Source organism: Gekko japonicus, unplaced genomic scaffold, assembly GCF_001447785.1.
Source record: "Gekko japonicus isolate JY-2015 unplaced genomic scaffold, Gekko_japonicus_V1.1 scaffold19, whole genome shotgun sequence".
In the NCBI taxonomy this organism is placed as follows: domain Eukaryota; kingdom Metazoa; phylum Chordata; class Lepidosauria; order Squamata; family Gekkonidae; genus Gekko; species Gekko japonicus.
Genome location: NW_015164664.1, coordinates 1,809,899 through 1,823,735, shown reverse-complemented (window position 1 = coordinate 1,823,735; position 13,837 = coordinate 1,809,899). Strand labels below are relative to the sequence as shown.

At 45.6% G+C, this 13,837-nt stretch overlaps 1 protein-coding gene across 1 annotated transcript in view; it reads left to right on the top strand.

The window, feature by feature from the left end:
• The first annotated feature begins 780 nt into the window (after nucleotides 1-780).
• The window catches only part of FRMPD3 (FERM and PDZ domain containing 3), a 55,284-nt gene continuing 42,227 nt past the window's right edge, over nucleotides 781-13,837 (top strand). The window contains exons 1-3 of the mRNA XM_015408940.1: nucleotides 781-867; nucleotides 6,875-6,959; nucleotides 8,055-8,079. Coding sequence (XP_015264426.1) covers nucleotides 781-867; nucleotides 6,875-6,959; nucleotides 8,055-8,079 — 197 coding nt within the window. The remainder of the gene's footprint in view (nucleotides 868-6,874; nucleotides 6,960-8,054; nucleotides 8,080-13,837) is intronic.

The window sequence follows — 13,837 nt, the reverse complement described above, 5'->3', positions numbered from 1 at the left end:
TTGGTACTCAGAAGATGAGGTTGCTGAGGCTGTTGGTGCATGCTTAGAAGTTGATTACTTTAGCCCCTTTCTTGGTCTTCAAGAAACTGTTTTGGTTTCTGAAATGGGCTTTAAGTATTATTGGAAACATGGACAGGATGGGAGCGTTGTAAGATTGCCTAGCCGAGACAGAGACTCCCACCATAATCTCCACTCTCTGTAGTGAGACAATCCACACCTACACTCCCAGAAAGCAAGCCGACTTTGAGTTCTTGAGGCTCTTTGGCTAGTGTTTGTAGGTGTTATTCATAATTGGCATCCCAGTTACAATTCAAGCCCCAGGGACCTTATGGATCGCTCATTGCCCACATCAAAATGAACGTGTCATGCCAACGAGAACATGCTTTTCAAAAATAGTAACACAAACCTCTCCACCTGAGTAAGAACTGTTTAACCATACCCTTGCTCAACTTCTCAGGTCTAGTACCCATACCATACCCAGCTATAAATGCAACTCCTTTTCACTTGTGATTCCCTTGTCAGTTCTGGTTCTTGCCTACTGCCATCATTCCAAATGAGCTTTAAGAAGAGAATGAAGCTTCTGTGTAAGTTTCTTGAGGAATAAATGGATTCCTCAGTGCTACATCTTAGAGTTCTGTCTTCACAGCTTGGGCAGCAAGGAGCAGGGTGGATTAGCATAGTCTGCTTGCAGCTGGGCAGCAGTTCCCAGAAAGAAGTGGTTTCTTGGTGTAGAACTGAGTGCAACCACGCGGCTGAATTAGTAACCTTCTCTCAGCCATCATGGTGGCCATTTTCTGGCTGTGCTCCGCTGCCCTCGTGACTTTCCCTGCGGCTGCCTCCACCCCTTGTGCCTGGATTGCACACCAAGTGAGTCACCTTTCCGTCTAGCCTTTTGTTTGTTTTTGGCATTCCTGGTTTGGTTTTCTTGTAAAGATGCGTGATTTGGGAGCTGTGCACTTCCTCACCTTTGGCACAGTATAAATACAGAGTTGAACATTTTTCCATGAGGAAGTAGAGGGGGTACTATTTTAAAAGGACAGTCTTGGAAATGGGTAGATAACCACAAAAATGCTTAACAAACTCAGGTTTGACCTTCTTAATTGATTAGAACCCACTGTTCTCCCAATGGGGCTAGTTTAAAGTTTAGAAGAACAAAGTGATTTAAAACAAAGGCAGCCTAAACACTTTATAAGATCTGAGCGTGGACAAGTTTTATGAGAATCACTCTGTCTCTTCCCTGCAAATTTTGCTGCTGAAAGGAGATCCTGAAAGCCCCTAATTTGAAGCCCTTTGAATCCGCTCTGGCAGGACAAACAAAACTTTAATATTATTGTCATTGTTATTACTGTTGTTGTTGTTGCTAGTAGTATTAGCATTACTATTAGCATTTGCATAGCACTTTCAGCATTCCAGTGTTTGACGTACATTATCTTTCTTAGCATTACTATTGGCATGACTATTATTAGCATTACGATTAGTATTTGCATAGCACTTTCAGTATTCCAGTGTTCGGCATACATTATTTTTCTGGCTGGCTCTCAGCCTGCTGGACCTCCACTTTGAACCACCTCCTCCTTCCAGTTCAACCTTCCCAGAGGCTCTTTTCCCCAAGTGCTTTTGACAGGCCCCAGATCAAGCCCCCTAGCCCTGAAAGGTAGCCAGATTGATGACCGCAAGCTGCAGGTTATGCATCATCAGGCAGAAAGTGGGGCTATTTGCGCGCCCCCCCCCCAAAGATCTGGGCCAACGTGCTTCATTTACTTTGCACAGAAAAGCGAACGCAGTCCCGGCAGCCAGGAAGCTGGCACAGCAGCATTAACTGTGGTGTGTTTTTGCATGCGGTACGTTTTATGGAAGGAAGGAATTTGAACATGGTCTGCAGCCAAAACATCAAGTGTGGAAGGGGGCAAGGTGGGTGCAAATCTTAGTTCATTGCCGAAGTAGAAGCTGTATATTTGCTGTGGCACTGAAGGTCTTGTTGGGTGCTTTAAGTGCTTGCTGCTTGGAAATTATAGGAACGTACAGTGTTATAAATTTGGGATATTGGGGAAATGTGATTTTTCCGATAGGCTTTTAGAGAAATTCAAGTGAAAACTGTTTGAAATGCAGGAGCACAGGGCTTGAGGGTCTTGGATTACTTCTACAGAATTGCTAGCAGGGGATAGGGGGCTCCCAGAAAGAAAAGGGTGGTTAGGTTTGATGTGGTTTTAGGAAGTAAGGTACATAAATTTGTAAGACCAGGACTTTGTCTCCATAATGATTTATGAGCACTGTTTGCAAGCGCTGTGGTTCATTTTCGGCCATAAAGGTGGAGTTGTGTGTACTGTTGATAAATGTGAATTGTTCTGGTGGCTGTGTTTGTATTCAATTGGCATAATCCAGTACAGTTTTGAATCATGCACAATCTCATCAGTTTCTTGGGGCTGTGGATGCCTAAATCTGTTGGATTCTGGCCCCTGAGGTGGTTAGAATTAATCTGGATTAAATGAAGAATGTCCCTTGCAGATGCAGAAGAAGCTCAAGTCCTGTGGATGTTTCCGAGATCATGATAATTATGAGATAAACCAGATTTTAAGGAGCCAAGCCTGCCTGTTGACTAAACTGATCATGATCATTATGAGAGAAACCAGATTTTAAGGAGCCAAGCCTGACTGTTGACTAACCTCTGTTTTGCCTCTGAGTCCCTTTGAATTGTCAAAGATCCCCTGAAATCCTGTTTTGGTGATTTTGTGACTTGATGACCTCAACAGACCCAGTGTGGTACAGTGATTAAATCACTATGCTAGGATCCACGTATCTCACTGGCTGCCATGTTCCTCACTGGCTGGCCACTGTCTCAGCCTACCTAACATAGTTGTTGTAGTTATAAAATTGAGGGAAGACGACATAAACTGCCCTTGAGCTCCTTCAAGGACAAGCTGGGTTAATAAATAACAGGCATTCTCTTCAGCCTTTCATTCTGCACTCTCTTCCCAGCTTCATTTTGGAAAACTGACCAAATGTGATTCAGAAAGTCCATTCTCCTCTAAACATATGATGCTGTACGAAGTCAAACCATTGGTCCATCTAGCCCAGGAATGTTTTACTCTGGCTGGCGGTGGCTCTCCCAGTCTTGGGCTGAGAAGAGTCTTTCCTAGCTTTTGCTACCTGTTACATGTCCAGCAGGAAGATTCCACATATTAAATTAGGGACCTTCTGAATGCAAAGCAGTTGATCTATGACTGAACTATAGGCCCTTTCTTTTCTCTACCATCGTCCCTCTCCTCCTCCTCCTCTTTCAATAAAATCATTCTGAAACTATTATAAGTTTTTCTATGCCTTCTCCTGCTGTTGTTGTAGGTCAGACAATGTGAAATAAATGGTAAAAAACACATTCTCTGAATGAAGGCTTGCTAAGCAAGTCCAAGAAGCTCAAGTCCTATGGATGTTTCCGGGAGCATGATCATTTCAGCACCTTGGATAGCTCTGAGTTGCTGCTTGCAAGTTCAAGGCTGCTTGTTATCAGAAGCCTTATTTTGGTGTTCAGTCAATCCAGGATTCCCTTCCTTGTTCCTTAAATGGATTTATCTTGAATGTTTGGGGCCCAGTCAGTCTGGTGAGTTTTACTGAAGTTGCTCACTGTGGAGATTTTTTAATTAATATGTAGAGCTTTTGAAAGTGGGCAGGAGGAAAGACTCAGACTCTGTGTGGGTCTTTACCTAGAGACTAAGAGTCACAAATTGTGTTTATTTACTTAATTTCATTTTTACCTCAACTTTCACCCCCATTAGGGACCAAACATACTCTCCTCCCCTCCTCCTTTTAGCCTCAACACAGCAACCCTGTGTGGTAGGTTATGCTGAGAGAATGTAACCAGCCCAAGGTCACCCAGCATGTGTCCATGGCAGAGCGGGGATTTGAACCTGGGTCTCCCAGGTACTAGTCCAACACTCTAACCACTGGATCTTGATAGATGTGAAACGAAGATGCTGCTTTGATGTACTGGATAGGTTTCCTTCAGCTATGTGTTGGCTTCAAGTTTGAAGTGAAACATCTGATGCAGTGTATGCATACAGTCACCTCCTTCGCACTATCTTCTAGCCTTGCACCCCTATTCTTTGCTGGGCTTTTTCTCCTGCCTCACCTGACTCGCTGCAGTCCTAAATGCATTATTTGGAGTAATTCCCATTGAGGTCAGTCGAGTTTTCTTTCAGTCTCATGGCATCTTAAAGACTAGTGTATTTACCATGGCATGGAGTTTTCTTGCACTTCATCAGATGCACAAAAGCAGGGCTCTTTTTGTAGAAAAAGCCCAGCAGGAACTCATTAGCATAATAGGCCACACCCAGCAGCAGGAACTCATTAGCATATTGGGCCACACCCCTGACAGCACAGCTCATTAGCACATTAGGCTGCACCCCCCATGTTACCAGAAGTGTGGTTATCCAGCTACACCCACCTTTTGCTTGTTATTCTGTTTACCTTGTTTGTTGTCAAAACCCAGGGCTTTTTTGTAACAGGAACTCCTTTGCATGTTAGGCCACACACCCCTACTGTAGCCAATCCTAATGAGTTCCTGCTGTTGGGTGTGGCCTATTATGCTAATGAGTTCCTGCTGGGCGTGGCCAACTTGGGAGCCAGCCGGAACTCCGTTCCTGTGCGTTCCTGCCCAAAAATAGCCCTGCACAAAAGGTTCTCAGCTGGCAAACACATATGCTTTGGAACAGAAGAGAAAAAAGAAGCTTCCAGATATCTGTGAAAGTGTCATTAAGGTTAGGGGACAAGTTGCTTGCATGATCAGTTCACCTTGCTGCATGAGCAATTGATATGTGCATGGTTAGTAGCAGTGTTATTTATGATTGAGAAGATATAACTCTTGAGGAGAAGGTCTGACAGAAGAGCCCCAAGAACTCCCAGCACACCAGGGATCAGGGGATGGGCCTTGACTCTATATGTGAAAAAAGATTGTTGTGGAAGTAGCCCTTCATGTCAGATATGTTCTGAGATGCCATTCTGACCATGTCACCAGTTATTGGAGAAGCTTTCCCTTCAGAAAGCAGGGGACACTAACTGGGCACCCCAGCAAAGCTGATGTTTTGCTTGGTAAAGGTAAAGGTTCCCTTGCTCGAAAGCCAGTCGAGTCCGACTCTAGGGTTGTGGTGCTCATCTCCGTTTCAAAGCCGAAGAGCCAGCGCTGTCCGAAGACGTTGCTTGGAAGCTTCCCCAAACTCATCATTTGTAGTTACATAAACATGGAGGTGGGTCTATTGGGGGATACTTTTTGCTTTGTTATAGTACCAAGTCTGAACAACGTGGTCATCTGCACCAGAGGGCAGGGGAGGGGAGGAAGCAGGGCCATCTTTTCCATTGCTTGACAGTCCTTGCCTAGGGTTTTCCTCCTGCTTCTGACTGGGTGTTCCTAGCAGTGGTTGATGTTGTGTGAATTAAAGCTAGTAAATCTCTTTCATACACAAACATGCAAGAATTTCCTTTTTGGAAGGCAGTATAACTCCTATATGCAGCACAAACCCTCTTCCTGCCTCATCCGCACTTTAGCCAACTGCATCAGGAGGAAAGACACTGTTATTTCTTGCTAAAGCATAGAATTGGCTAGACTAATATTCATGGTTCCAGTGATACGGAGATGTGCTGCTGATTTTGGCACACTCTGAAGAAGACAGTCCACAACAAAAAAGAAGCCTAGGAACCTCATCAGTGGTCTTTTTGACACATTATTAATCTGTGAGTGAAGGTCAGCTAGTCTGATTGTATGGAATGAAATGTTGCGGAAAGGACAGTATTGGTCCAGGATACTTGATTCATTTCGTTGTATGTAGCAACAGCGTTAAACATTGGAAGCATCATTTAATGCAGAGTATTTTGCTTGCTGCTTGTGTATTTATGCGAATTTGTAGAATATATGTAATAAATGTGGAAGTTGTTGCAAGATTGTGATGTCATAATAAGAAATACAATAATACACTTTTAATGTAAAAATGAACTTTACTGTATATTAATTGTGGTGAATGATTTCTACACAGTATTCATCTTGTGGTTTCCACTTTCATCCACACTTTTGGCATATGAAACCATGCCCACTCAGTCACTGTTTTTTTCTTATGGGACTTTGCACCAGGTTGGGGATGGACTTCATATGCACATACATACCCCAGAGATGGCGAAGAGACTGAACCAGAGCTGGCCAGTCAGTAGAACTGAAATGTTCTAGAGAGGCTGACCGGTATCCACTGAAAGAAATCAGTATGTGCAAATGAACAGTGAGAACCAAGATGCTCTAGCGTACTGACCTCTGATCAGAAAGACCTGGATTCAGGTCCTACCCATGTGGTGTTGGGGATGGCATATTTCTCTGAGCCTCAGTTATTTGGGTACTTGTCAATTTATGAAATATTCATGAATTGCATTTGAGAGCAGTAGCAGTGGATTTTTCCCTCTGGGCAATGCAAGTGCTAACCCCTCTTTGAAACCTCCATCTCACCAGGGAACAACTATCCATGTGGGAGCTCCAAGGGAACTGAAGCACTCCCCAGGTGGAAAGAGCTGCTCCCTTTGAGCTGCCTTCTACAAAGAGAGAGAGAGAGAGAGAGAGAGAGAATTGGAGGGGGGTCATTTGCCCAGGAGGTCTGATGGGACACAGGCAGAACTTCCTAGTGGCTTGTGCTCCGTTGCAGCCCTGCTGTGGTTGTGGTAGGACCGCAGTGAGCTGACCGGTTCCTCTAGCAGACAGTGAAGGAGAGCATGAGTTCCCCTAGCTCACTCCCTGTCATGGTTCTGGGGCTGAGCCAGCCGCTTCTTTAAGATTCTGATCACAGCCGGTGCTGAATTTCGAAGGCTTGAGTGCTCAGAGTCTCCCTCTCTCTCTGTTTCTGCACAGACGCCGCCATCGCCCGTGCCGGGCAAAAGGAAAGGAGGGGACAAGGCCGGAGGTCGTCTCTCCTGCCAGCTGTTGGGCACAGACAGTGAGTATTTGCCTTCTCATAAGTAGCCAAGCCCCACCCCCTCCCCTCTCCCTCCACTTCTGTTGTGCTTCGTTTGGGTGGGGTATTGAAATCGGGTGGCTTTTCCTTTCTCATGAGTCGAGCGATCGTGGCAGGCAGCTTGGATTCCTTCTTGCTGTTGGATCCCACACTGAGATGGTTGGGTTGTCACTGCGCGAGCTGTTCAGTCAGAGAGGTGGACCCTCTGAAGCATTACCCGTCCCTGGTGATTACAGTCAGATTTATTAGAAAGAAACAGCATCTGGGATTTAATGAATTGATTTGTCGACTTGTTAACCTGTCAGCAAAAACACATAACGGAGAACACAGAAAGAAGGGGAGGAGGTGAAATATTTTATAACAAAATGGATCTCTTCCAGCAAGATGCTGGGGGAGGGGGGAGGAAGAGGCATTTTGCTTGCTGTTGTTCCTGGGGCCTGGAATGTGGCAAGTGCCATTCCTGCCTAGGCTCCCCCCAAACAAGTCAGCCAGCCGTGCTGCTTCTTTCACTAAAGCGATTCCTCTTCCCAACAGTGCCGTGCAGTCCTAAGCAGAGTTACACCCTTCCAAACCCACCGACTTCAGAGGTCTTAAAAAAGGTGTAACTCTCCTTGGGATTGTACTGTGGGTCACACTGTCTTACGGGTTTTGCAGAATGTTCGGGTTTTGCAGAATGTTCGTAAGCTCTGGGCTTTCTAGGCTTCCTTTTTGGCTCTCTTTGGTGTGAAAATAAACCTGGATAGTGAAGTCCAGGAAGCAACAGAATGACCACCAGGCCTCCCCTGATCAGTCAGACAAGCAGAAAAGCCGGAAACATGTGGCTTTTAAAACAACCTTTTGTCTCTTGGCATTTTGGTTGAGATTGTTGTGCCTGGTCTATTCTGCCTTTCCTACATGACACCCTGGTTGTGCTTCTTGGCTGTGCTGTACTTTGTGGGAACTGTCTCTTGTGCTCCGTTTGCTGTTGGGATAGATCTGAATGACCTCTGAGGTGTCTCCATCCTTAATGCTCCATGGATCCAAGGCTAATCAATCTCCGCTTTGCATCTTGACACTTCTGCACATATTCTTTGCCAGAACCCCCAATACAAGTTCTGAGAAGGTATGGAAGAATTATGCTAGGGCAGTTCCAGGGAAGGGTCTTCTGAGAATCAGGCATGCCTGTTTGGGTGGGCCAACCTCCATGCTGATCCTACTTAGTCCAACCATATGACTGAAGGATTAATGGCCCAGCATGGGCTGCAGAGTTCAACGAGTGGATTCCAGAGGGATTTTTGTGCATAGCCCCCATGCAACTTCATCTGTTGCTTTGCTAGTTTTGCTTCCTGCGCCTCCATTTCAGCACTAAGTCATGCAAGCCAGCAGTTGCAGTTCAGCCTGAAACAAGGCTTAAGCCTTTTAGGCAGAACAGGATTTCTGAATAATTTCACTCTGATCCTGAGCTTGGCACAGTGATTCTGCACACCTTGGAGCAGAGCGAACAAAAGCTTTTAAACAAGCTAAAAATCACAGCAGAATCCAAGAAGGGGGGAGGGGGCCTCCAGGTAAAAGGGATTTGCACCTACAGAAAGAGGCTTGGCTGGGAGGGAAATGCAAACACATGCAGATAAGCCATCCCTTTTCCCTCCCCTAGAGAAGTGAAACTGTAAATTTCATTTTGATGGGCATCTGAGTCTCTGCATTCATCAGGCCATTTTCCAAGGGGATTGAATTCCTGCATATACACCTTTGAGGAACTCTAGCATTATGCAAGCATACATGCAGTCTCACTGTGTATTCTTTCAGTGCATATATGCATGCTTTCTATGATTGGATGCTTGGCTTGATTTCACACCAGATCTGGGAAGTCCTAGTATGCAGTCCACTCGATGGGACTTAATCCAGTACCCGCCCCCCAGCATTCATATAGAAGAAGAAAAGAAGAAGATATTGGATTTATACCCCACCCTTCACTACCCAAAGGCATCTCAGAGTGGCTTACAAACTCCTCTCCCTTCCCTTCCCCACAACAGACACCCTGTGAGGTAGGTGGGGCTGAGAGAGCTCTTGACAGAAACTGCTCTTTTTCAAGAACAGCTCTTATCAGAACTATGGCTTGCCCAAGGTCATCCAGCAGGTGCAAGTGGAAGAGTGGGGAATCAAACCCAGTTCACCCGGATTAGAGTCCTTGCACTTAACCACTTCACCAAACTAGTGTTGTCCTGGTGACAGAAAAGGTCCAGGGTGGACAGAAGAGGGGAATCCCTGCTGGGCACACTCATACATTGTAGAAGAAGATGCTTGCAGCTGGCAATACGGCCATTAGTGCTAGGAGAGTGTGCAGAAACAACTGTCTGCCATTCAGACCTAGCATCTTGGCAAAGCTGGCAGGCTTGGGATGAGTTCCAGACCATGACCAGTCATGGGCTGTTGCCCAGCACTGCCTCTCCCAAGCATGAGGAGTTTTGAAAGGGGCATTGACAAAAGCATGATGTTTTGGCACAGCACAGGATGCTCACAGGCAATCCTGGAGTTCAAAGGCCCTGCATGTGATTTCTGGGCCTGGAATGCCCAGGGGAGCCCTCTTTCCAAAGAGGATCCTGGGCAGAAAAAGGACGAGTGTGGGGCATGACCGTCCTTTAGTAGCCGCATTCCAGTGTACTCCTGCAGGAAGTGCAGATCTTGCAGAACGGACAAGCACCAGAGCCCATCTCGAATGGTACTTAAACCTCAGGGAAACCCTCATGAAGACGTGGTCTCAGTGCAGAGCCTGGAGCCCCCAGTGCTGTCCTGGGCAGCTGGAGGAATCCTCAACAGCACCACCTCCCGTGGGGTTCATCAGATCATCTATTGAGTGTCCCCCACCATCAGAAGGGTGGTGTGGCCGGGGCCTTTCAGATGGAGGGGCTGGCTTACTTGTTCCCTTGGTAACTGGCTTTCAGGTGACTGGCAAAGGCCGTTTTATTCTAGGGAGTGTTTGGCCCCTAATGTTTGCTTGCTTATTTTAATTGGATCATTTTCACTTTGTTTTGTATTCTTTATTATAGTGGTTGCCTATGTTTAGATTTGTTTTTCTATCCATCATTTGCTTCCACTAGCTGCAAAGGGAAATATATTTCTGCCCACAATCTCTTTGGTTTTCCACTCAGTTGGACTTGTTACCCTTCACCCTGCCAGGTTTCAGGTAGGTAAGATTAAAAAGTCTGCTCTGTAGAAGCAATTAAAATGCCCTCTTGCACACAGGGAGTTGTGAATTGGCGGGTGACGGAGGTTTTGCCTCCTCTCCTGGGGGACTGTTTTTAAACAAAACTGGTAAGGGTTGCTAAAGCACTCTCTATGCGCACTCTGCTTCACTGCTGTCTTGTGCTGGTAGCCTATTTCTACCAGTCTGGCCAGGAGAAAATGTGCTTCACAGCAAGGACAAGGGTTAGTGTCCTTCACCCTTGCACTCTGCTTTTGATTCAAACCATACCTTGTACACATACACATGTATATGCATAATTGTTTTACATGTGAATCAGAGGTTGTCTTTCCCCCTTACCTGAAGCAGTTGAGGAGACCAATTTATGTTAGGGACAAGGGGTGCCTATTTTTGCAAAAACAAAATAAAAATTACAGTGGTTCACTCTCACATAGATACCTGATGCCTTACTGTATTTATTTGTAAGATTTATACCCTGCCCTTCTACTTTAAAATTCACACAGGACAGCTTCCAATAAGTTTTTAGAAGTCCAATGATTTTTACTTACCATCATAACAGCAAAAGCAAAGCAATGAAAACAAAGAGCAATTTAAAAGAGACACCAGGGCTAAACTTAGTTTAACTAAAAACCTTACAAAGCAGCACTGTTATCATTTCCCACCCCAAACAGTATTAATACACCAAAAACCCAGAAAAGTAAAACCTGTCATACAGAGTCAATGTTGCGGGATAATTTCACACCCCACCCCACCCCTGCTCCTGTAGAAGAGAGTTGTTTTAACTGATCTCTGGGAAGCCATCAATGTAGGTGCCATCTGGGTCTCCCGTAGGGAAGGGTGTTACAGAGCTTGGAGGCCACCACAGAGAAGCCCCTCCCTTTCTCTTCATGTATCTCTGATTCATCGTCTGGTTTGGTGTGTGCTAGTGTTTCATCTTGTTGTGCTTTCTATAAGCCATCTTGGAGATACAACAAAAGCATACCTATTTAATAAATAAACAAACATCAGCTTCCCTGCTACCATAGTAGAGAGTGCTGGCTAATTTCAGGCTACATGGTTTGCCTTCTGCTGGCCTTCGTCCATTCTGCCTTTCACTTGCATGCCTTTTAGGACCTGGCATGACAGGGCATTACTGTGCTGCTGATAACCATCCCCAGTACTTTACAGTGCCATCCTATGCAGAGTTACTCCAGTTTAAATCCATTAATTTTACTGGGCTGAGACTGGAGTAACTCTGCATAGGGTTGCAATGTTTGTGACTTTAAGGTGCCCATCAGAATGCCCCAAAAGTGGTTTTAAAAAAAGCCTTAGCCCATTAGCATGTGCAACAAGCCACTGGGAAGATCCATATGCTGAATCCTTTTGCACTTGTATGTGGCCACACCTGTGGGGTCTAGTGGGGTGTAGTGAATAAAGCAGCAGACTAGGACCTGGAAGTCCCCACTTTGGCATGAAATTCACTGAGTGGTGTTGGGCCCAGAGGGTTATTGTGAGGAGAAAAGGGGGATAGGGAACTGTGTATACCCTGAACTCCTTGGAGAAAAGCTGGGATAAAAATGTTTTAGAGAAGAGATCTTTCCTAACACTTGCCTTGACCTCTTTTTTTTGTGGGGGGGGGTGTCCCATTTTGACATAAGCACCAATTGAGTTAAGAGAAGCCAGAGAGGGTTGGGGCTTCTGCTACAGTCCCAGACATAGGAGGCCTTTGGGTTGGTTTTAACAGAATGGTCACACAGTGACTGCATTTCATGATGCTTTAATAGCCTTTGAATGAAGGCTTTCTGGGCCAGGGCACCACCAGGATGATCTGTTAATAGTTAAAAGGAATGCTCATGCAAGTTTTGCTTTTTAACAAACCTTAATTTTGAGGGAAGCCACTGGTAGCCTCTCGCCGATCCCACCAGGAGCAGACACTAGGCCTGTTTGATTCATTTTTTCTTATTGCTGGGAGTGGACATTGATATAATTGGCAGATAGCACCAATCAAGGAGGCATTGTCAATAGGTGGAGGGGTCAGGAATGAATGGGGTGGCCTCTGAACTGGAGTAACAGACCTTGCAAATGTTTGGCTTGCAGCAGGACTTGGCAGCTGCCAATCAGCTCTTTTCAGTTGAAGACAGCAACTCTTATCCAATAAAGTCATATCCATAAGAATATGGGTTTTTTTAAAGAAATACATATCAAGCTTTAACCAGTTAGCATTTCCATGGTGCAGTTATACAGCTGTTATTTCAACAGTTAACCAAAGGAAGCAAAATCCACCAATGTAGTTGGGTTCTGTTCTACTGCAGGTAGCCACTTACCCCTTAATTTAGTCATCCCAGCATTTAGCTGGCCAGGTATCAAATGAAAGAGTCGGATGTAATAGGGGCTGGGCCTCTAAAGAGAAGTATTTCCTCCCTCGCTTATTGGCAGGCAAATTACTGTCAACGCCACTCCAAAGTTTAAGATAGCTTACTGACCCTGAAGAGCTTGACAGCTCAGGCCCATGATCTTGAGCAGTCTGCTTGCAAAACCATAGATCTGAGCTGTCCATCAGATCAAATTTATTACAGTACACTTTAATTAACTTAGAGTTGCACTACAGAGCTTTCAAAAGAACTGAGTTGTGTTCCTATATACTTTGCCTTGATCTGTCTGGTCCAGTTCTTGGCAATTTTACCTTAACTGACATCCATACTGGAGAACAATTTTCAGTTCACCAGAGAGTTGGCAGGTCTACCATCATGTTCCATTCTGCAGTGCTGTGAGTAGATATTTTTTGTGGAGACGGATTGTTTTTATACAGGACCCTGGATTGAGTCCTTCATCATATGAAGCTGCCTTGGACTTAGTCACCCCATTATTAGTCTCACTGTTGTCGACTCTGACTGGCTGTGGTGCTCTGTGATCTGTCATATCACCTGATGCTTTTAACTGGAGTTGCTGGAGACAGAACCTGGGATCGTCTGCATGCTAAATAGATGTTCTACCACTGAGCTGCAGCCCCTCCCTGTCTTCCACACTCCCTCCAGCGTATACAAGCACTGCTCAATAATTCCAAGAGAACACAGCACAGCATGGCTGGCTTGTTTCAGATTCCTGGCCAAGTGGTTGCAGCACTGAGTCCACTTTGAAGAAGGCTTTTAAAGTCCATCAACAGGCAGAAGGTAGTCTGCCCCAGAAACACAGGTAGGCAAGCCTAGATGGGCAAATAATTCTAGTCAGTGGCTGCCACCACTCCATCTGCACATAGATGCCCTGGCCAGCAGCATCGGGAAAGAAATGTGGTGGCTAGGGATGGGTACCACTAGGAGGAATGGGCATATCTGGACAACTGGTGCATGGAAGGTGGTCAAGAAATAGGCTGAGCTGTCCCACAGTCATGTTCTGTAACAAGGATCTAGATTCTAGAGGGCCTGTCAGCACTACTGGGGCTTGGCTTGCTCCCGCAGTCCCTGGCCAACCCTTGTCTTTCCTCCATCACTTCCCCCCCCCCAGAAGACTGACATCTTCTTGGGTAGGTTTTGCAATTTTTTTAATGCTGCACTTAGCCCAGACAGTTGTCCTTCCCTTGATCTGGGGAAACTGCTTGATGTTCCTGAGTCAAGGAGGGAAGAGGTTAGGTGTCTGGCAGAAAAGAACATGTGGGCTTTCTGTTGGAATCTTTGAGCAAACTTTATAAGGCAGCTGCCCTGTT